Genomic DNA, 7,928 nt, shown 5'->3' with positions numbered 1-7,928 from the left:
TAACAAGTTTCATGCTATCATCTGAGTGTTCAAAACGCCTGCTGAAGATACTCAGAAATGCCTGCACAGTGTTTCATAGTGGGTTTTTGAACTGGCAAAGTTGCACTGGACAAAAAACTAAGTAAACTTGAGAGGACATTCCTGCCATAGCAAATCTTGGTACAGTTGTAGTTTACAGAGTTATTGTTCATGTTGTCATATGGTTGAGTTTACATTTTCCCCAAATCTCTTATCTGTTCTGAAAGTATCAAGACTAAAAATCACCACGTAGGTAAAACAAAAATACAGACTCTGAAATGGGTTTATATGACAGATCTGAACTTTATCTCAAACTTGGATATAAATATAATCTAGAGGTGAATTATGTTCAACATATGTTTACAAAACTCCTACCTGTACTCCCAGTAGTACTCCCAAAATCAATTTCTCCTGTTACACACTGTAGTGGATAAACACTAAAAGATCTGGTCTGCAAAGAGTGTTGATCATCCTTTGTAAAAACTCAAGGTCTGTCATACCATTTATCATACACTAGCCCTCAGCCATATCATGGCTTATTCCCAGGTTATTTACCCCTGAGACTCATCCTTGGCCATCAGCCCACACTGAAATCATTCACTAAAAGTTCTGCATACTGATAGCGCATTACCGGTTGTCATCCTGTCACTAAATCCCCACCCAAATTGTGTTAACATTAGGTCACAAAACGTAGATCTAATGGAAGTATACCATCTCCCCAAGACTGATCTGTACCCGTCACCTGAGGTGCCACCAGCCCCCAGCACTACTTGTGTGGTTGAACTTCATGCATGCTCCAGCAATGCATACTGCTTGATTTATATAGCAGTCCATTCATCTCAGTGCATTAAATGTATGCACACTAATCACTATGCTGTAGTTGTAAGAACAATCCTCATATACTTCCTTTTAATTCCTCACCATTAGTTTTCCTTGGTTGCTCTCACCCATCTGTTTTATCAGTATATTAGAGGGATACACCATTATGTTATAGGCTTGCAGTGGTGGAACGAGCTGTTTCCGTGTTAATTCCTGCTAACCCCCTTAAGTCATGAGTCTACTCTGGCCTTCCTTCCTTTACATTGTGCTGTACAGCATCCATGCATGCATCTGAACACAGGGCGTCTTCCGAAAGAAAAGAAAATGCTTGTTTGGAAAATGTCTAATATGCAATGATGAGGAAAGCTGAGGCACAAAGGATATAGATGTAGCTAAACTGGAATAGATAAACTAGTGGAAACTTCTTTGGCCAGAAACTCAATGTGGCTATCTTGCTTCTAAAACAAACTCAGGGCTGACTTATCAAACACTAACAGCATTATAAGGAAAAACCTTAATCTAAAAAGATAAAGCTTTGCAAAGAGATTGTGTGGTGAGCTTCCTATAGTTGATTCTATAGTCTAATCACTCAGCAGTATGGCTTATTAAATTAATTTGAAAATTAATTATTTAGCCATTACAATAAAGGTGGGAAAATCAGACTTTACATTCCCAGATCAAAGTGTGAATCATCTCAGATTAAATTTTCTGGTTTTTTCTCCAAAGAAGGAATTTGTTTTTCTTGTATGGGAAGTATTTTTTAAAAAAGCAAGATAGCATGAAAAATTGGCAATGTATAAGATTAGCTTTATGAGACTATTTTTTAAGCTTTTGTTTTCACTGTCATTGTTCTATACATGAGGGAGATTAATGATCGGCTTCTCTCCAGCTAGAATAATCAGAGTGATCAAAATGTTTTCATCTTTGCTATTTTTAAAAAAAGGAGAAAATATGTTAGGTTTGATGATGCTTTACACAGACCGATTGTAGGATTTTTCCATTCTGATAATTTGTACATCCTTTGATGTAAAAGATGTCAATTAAAAGCAAATATTTAAGAAAAATAATAGCATCTGCCAAATACAGGTTCATGTAAATGTACATGCTTTGCTGCTGGAGCTCAATGATCTCTGTCTGTCTCCATATTTATGTGATTCTAGAAGCTTAGCTACTATAATTTTTCACCTAAATTTTATGCATGTTTTAGGCATATTATAAAGATATCCTTTGAATCTGCAATTCACATGGATTTATAGCAATTTGATGCAATTTAATTAATACTGCAAATTATGGTTTGCTTGAAATAGGTTTGCAATGCAAATAGTCCCTTTGCAGTACAGTAATGCTGTCAGAAGGATTGGCTTCAATGTAATTTTTAGTGAAATAGTTATTTGTGTGATGTCATTCACACAGTAGTTACTCGAAATCTTTTCCTATGCTGAAATGCTTCTACCCAAAGTTAAGTCTTTGGGAAAGTGGTGGATGGGACTGCAGTTAGCCTTAATCTTCCAACCATAGCCAAGTTATTGGTGACATCCGTCAGTAACCTCTGACGAGTTGTTCTCTTCCTTTCTTTCCAGTGAGTTATTAATTGCTTCATCTCTGTTTAAAGTTTTCTCTTTCTTTTGATCACAGGCAATGGACTGGGAATCCGAGTTGTAGGTGGGAAAGAAATTCCAGGAAGCAGTGGGGAAATTGGAGCTTACATTGCCAAGGTCTTGCCTGGGGGCAACGCAGAGCAGACGGGGAAGCTGATAGAGGGTAAGATAAATGCATTATCAAAAAGTGGAACCACGGGAGAGTTGGGAGTTTGGTAGAATTATTTGTAATATACGTTTCTTCTTGCACAGCAGGTGTAATCTTGTGCAAGGAGTGAGGGGCATCTATCTGAGAGCCCCTTTAAACCTCCACAAGTCTTAAAGCAGAAAAGGACTGATAGAAGGTCATTTTATGACTTCTATAGCCAAAGAGAATTGCCATAATGAGCAGTATTATGGCATGTCTCCAGTAATACATGCCAACATTCTGTCTGTACTGGGGGCAAGACAATATGGCTAGAGTCCAACTGTGTATATCATCAATGTATATCATGGATGTGCTATTTTGAAGATCTTTAACCTGGCTTGATTATCTGGGTACCTATGTTTGGGATTACTTACATTTCTTAGTTGCACAGTTAAAATGGATCACAGATCCAGTTCTCTCTCAGTTACACGCAGTAACTTTTTTTGAAATTTCCTAAAGTCAGACTTGACTGAATTTATCTGACCTAACTTTAGTCTTCCAGTTTAAGATAGTCATCTAACCTGCCTCAAGAGGCAACACAGAAAAAGAAGCATCTACAGACAGGCAACTGATTTCATCTACCATAGACCTCTGTTTCAAGAACTGGGAGTGTCTTCCTCATTTAATTGACTTTAATACTGTATTATACTACACATCATCCTTTAGGCAACTAAAGCTAGGTGAAATTAATTTGACTTAGTTATCATTAAATTTTCTAGGATTATTACAAATGTGATAACTCTGTCTAATAACAATTTATTTCTATCCATAAGGACATAAATGGTGCCTTCTCCATATAACTATTTTCTATTTTCTTTTTTCATGTGAATATCTGTATGCACCTGAAATGCCAATTTATCCATGGACAAAAATATAACACATTTGTTTCTAATTAATTCAACTAATTACTTTTATTTCTTTAATAAAAGCAGATATCAAGAAAAAAAAATCAAAAGAAAGAAGATAAGCGGGAAGAATAGTTCTCCCAGGCAGAATTTAATTCACATACATTTTCTGAATAGTAAACATGCAACAGAAGTCACAACTAAATCAAAAGTACTTTGCAGGTAGAAAAGCTGAGTACGTTGATTAAAGAATGTATTCACAAAGAATAGTTTAAATATGTTGTGGGTATTAGAAAACAGTGTCACCTGCACTCATGTTTTCCCTGCTGCTTTTTACATCCTTGGTGGTTTCATTGCCAATATTTTAAAGATATATATAAAAAAGCTGCACATACAATGATATCGATGTCAATTTAAAGTTTAAGTGAAGAAATGATCTATCAACAAAAATATCTTCCTTTTTTCCCTATAGAGTTGATTCTGCCATTCATATTTAACGGGTAGTATCTCACTCATCAAATGATAGAATAGTGTTGTTTATTGCACACAAATGATGAAAGAATTTACCTTAATTTGTTGTGTTTTGAAGCGAGTATTTGTTTTGGCTCCCTTCATACAGAAGAGTAAGTCTTTCGTACCTGTACTAGATCATGCATGCATTGTTTCAGTACCAAGCAGGTAAAGAGGAGAATGTGGTTATTCAGTATTTCCCAAAGACTGGACATTTCAAGAAAGAGGATGAGCAATTACTGCTTGGAGTTATCTCCAGTCTTTTGGTTTCTCTTGTCAGGAACCTTTCTGGAAATTGAGGTTTAAAGAAGTTCTTCACTCACCATATAGGTATATTTTAGCAGTGATCAAGAACATCTTGGATTTACAATAACTACAGGAGAAGTTCAGACATGGCAATTTGCTTTTCTCTCTGTTCGTATAATGTATTTTAAAGGTTTAGTCATATTTTATAGAAAGATGAACAGGATAGTAAAATATTTATTCCTTTGTTTCGTTCTCCCATCATATGATCAATGACGTTTCTGATCTGACCTTTATAAAAGTATCCTAGACTTGTATATGTTGGCATTAATGAACTCCATTAAAATCACTATACTTAATCTGTAGAATTAGTCCACACTATGTCCCAGAATATGTTTTACTATTGATGTGTTAAATGTTCTGTCAGAGAGAAAAAATGCTTTCTGCAGAATGTACCATTACTGTAGCATACAAGACAGACACTTCCCTTTACTGTCATTTACCTTTTAAATCTTGCCTTTATATTTAGTTTACTTTTTATGTTATTTTAGATGGCTATCATAGATCAACAAAGAATATTTGGCTACTTCACTGTTAGTTTTGTTTGTTTGTTTTAGTGGAAATATGGCTGATGCACATTTAATCTCTACTCTTCAGAAGTGCTAAAATCCATTCAGGTCTTCCATCATTCTCATATTGATCTGTGTAAGTCCAGCCAACCTGCTAATGTTACCAATATTGCTGATATAGTTGTGTCTGAAAACAGAGGCTGGCCTTTGTTTCTTTTTCAAGTTATTTGCTCTCTCTCACATCACATATAGAAAACTTTATATGCCATTATCTGTAAATGACAATTATATATTAGTAATTTGTATAGTAATCATGAGTCACTTTTTCTGCTGAAATGCTATGCAACTTCAAATTATATACCTAGTCATCAACCAAACATATACTAATGTCATTACAAGCTAATATCTTGACTCATTAGCCTTTCTAAGAACATGATTCACTGTGAAAAATCCCACCAACTTAATTAATTCCTCTAATTCTAAAAGCAGGAAACACTGGGTCAGGTCTGAAATTCCTATCAGTAAGAACAAGGATAGATTTACTGTGGTTATGAAGGAAGGCAAAGTTCTACCTGCTGTCTGCATGACTGCATCTATGAAGAAATGGCACACTTTAAAATACAGATAGCATTCCTTTCCTTAGGGAATAGCAATCCATAAAATGTTAGCCTATTTAAATAGCTTAGGAGAAGTCTCAGTGCTGAAAAGTTTATTTATAGTTCTGACTAGCAAATACCAGTCATCTTGGTTCTTTCACCTTGAATTGCTTTCAGATGTCAGAAATATCTCTGATTCATCACTCATTGGCATTACAAAAACTGGAGGTGGAAGACTCATTCCACTGAGCTCATCAAGTGCAGGGACTGTGTCAATTTGATAGATGTGTCTGTGCTCCCTCTCGTGTTGACAGAAACAGTTCAGTTATATTCCACCTGGTAAATCTACTAGGTGAATGGCATTTTATACTGCCAGCATTTATCAGAAACAGAAGAACCTAGAGTAAAAAGCAGAAATAAAATATTAATGGGTGTTACCAACTGTTACAAATTTGCGGGATGCCCTCAGCATCCAGGTTCTCTCATTGGACAATTTCAGCAGGCTGACTGAAGATCCTGGGAACTGGTGAACCATGGGTGTCTTTGTTCCAACTTTTCAATCAGCCAGGCATACTGTCTTGCAATGCTTAAGCCAGCTGACATTCTCCGAGATGAAGAGATTCCCTGATTTACCAGTCTCCTGGCAATTCTGGGGAACCTGCATGGTCTAAAAGCTAATGGTGAACTTGATTTGCGGTGATCTTACTGCCTTTGCTGACACTCCGCTCAACAGCAACCATGACACATTTTTGTTAACTTGTCTGAGGCTTTATGGGTGCATATTTATTTTTAATATGTATGTCTCATTTAAATAAAATCTTTCCAAACTTAGGAATAGGAAAATCATATATGGTGAAGACAAAAACTCTTATTATTAAAAATACTGAATTAGCACCCCCAGTTTCTATTTTATAGCAAATATAACAATGTAACATTTCTAGCATAACGTAGAAGGATGCCACCTACCTTATGAGTCACAGACTTTCACTGTAGAATTTTAGTATATAAGCAGTCCATGCTAGCAAAGAGACATGCTATTGGATTCAATTCAGTTGAATTTTGCTTTTTATAATTTAATAAAAATATTCATCATACAGAGATATTTTAAGATTCCCCATTTTAAGCTTCCCCATCCTGAAGCTGGTCCAATAACATTATAAGAAAAAATAGCTGATGTATGTACAGACAATGAAAGAGAATGTTAAAGCTGTTAAGTAGGTCAGAGAAGAGAAGAGAAAATGCAGTTCCATTTGAGAATTCTTTGGTAGTTAATGGTGCCCTGCCTCTCAGTCCAGTCCTTAGGCACTTGTTTTGATCTAGATGAATAACTAGTCCCCTTAGAATGCAAGAAACTTTGCCCCTCAAAACACCATGAAGGTCCTCTAAGAAGAGTCACCTGCAGCCTGATGGCAGGTACCAAGAGTAGGTAAAAGTACATCCAACATCCTCAGCATAAAAGTCTGAAGATTGGCAATGAGTTCTTAAATGTACTCAATATCTTTTAGATTTGGATTCAACTGCTAAGATGCAGATGGTCAGTTTTCCAAATTGGTTTGTTGCCTTGAATTGTGCTGGAAGTTCTCCAGGCCACATGGGCGGTTCCCCTCAGGACAGTATTTTAAATGAGTGGGTTTTTATTGGGAGAGCTCTTTATCAGAGCTCTCTTTCATCTCTAGAAAACTATGCAATCTCAGAACTTTAAGATGCCTTCAGGAAATAAAACTGAAGTCTTCCCGTTCTTCTTATCCCTATTTTTTTACTCTTCTTTTCCTTCTTCTATAGAAAGTCTTACATATTCATAAGAATATTCAAGTGTCATAATTTCCTTTTGTAAGAAAACCTTCGGTGCACAGCTCGCTCCCTCTCTCTCTAATGCCCTAATATGAGATCAAAGAAACATTAGAATAATTTCTCAGATTGAAACTAAGAGCGTTCCCTTGGACTGTCATGAGATGGCACAGCTTATTAGCTCTTGAAGCCAAAGACCATGGCCATAGTGTCAAAGAGAACACTTCCTCACAGATATTAAGCCAATATGGGAAGAAATATGTTGTTCACTGCTTGCCACTATACAGCTTTCCACACCAGGACTGACATATGAGATGAACAGAGCACGAGTGACCTGGAGCACAGCGAACAGGGTGGGCAAACAGGACATGGCGCGTCAGAAGGGTGTGGTGCGGCAGTTAGCGCGGCAGTCCGTGCAGACAGGGAGTGCAGGGAAGGTGAGTGGGCAACGCGCAGTCCCCCTCCTGGCTCTGGAGGCCAACTCAAGTAGTAGTCATCGCCTTCCCAGAAGAGGACCAGCTATGGTTTCCACTCAGCCAAAAGCCGTCGCCAGAAGGAATGTGGTGACCCAGACGGAGCCCTCACGCAAGCACGCAGCTGTCCAGGTCGCCGGCTGCAGGGAGTGCCTGAGCCTGTCAGCTGTAGCGGAGGGCGGCAGAGACACCACCTGTGTGCGGTGTGACCAGGTGGATGATCTGCTCGGCCTGGTGGCAGAGCTGAAGGAGGAAGTGGAGAGGCTAAGGAGTATCCGGGAG

General features: G+C 37.6%; 1 protein-coding gene across 1 annotated transcript in view; it reads left to right on the top strand.

Annotated features, from left to right (window-relative positions):
* Positions 1-7,928, top strand: part of PCLO (piccolo presynaptic cytomatrix protein) — a 392,271-nt gene that overhangs the window by 260,746 nt on the left and 123,597 nt on the right. Inside the window, 1 exon segment of the mRNA XM_009328362.1 lies at positions 2,473-2,598. Within this exon segment, the coding sequence (XP_009326637.1) occupies positions 2,473-2,598 (126 nt within the window).

This window comes from Pygoscelis adeliae, unplaced genomic scaffold, assembly GCF_000699105.1.
Source record: "Pygoscelis adeliae isolate BGI_AS28 unplaced genomic scaffold, ASM69910v1 Scaffold267, whole genome shotgun sequence".
Classification (NCBI taxonomy): Eukaryota; Metazoa; Chordata; class Aves; order Sphenisciformes; family Spheniscidae; genus Pygoscelis; species Pygoscelis adeliae.
Note: the sequence above shows the minus strand (reverse complement) of the source record. Positions and strands in the feature narration are given on the sequence as shown.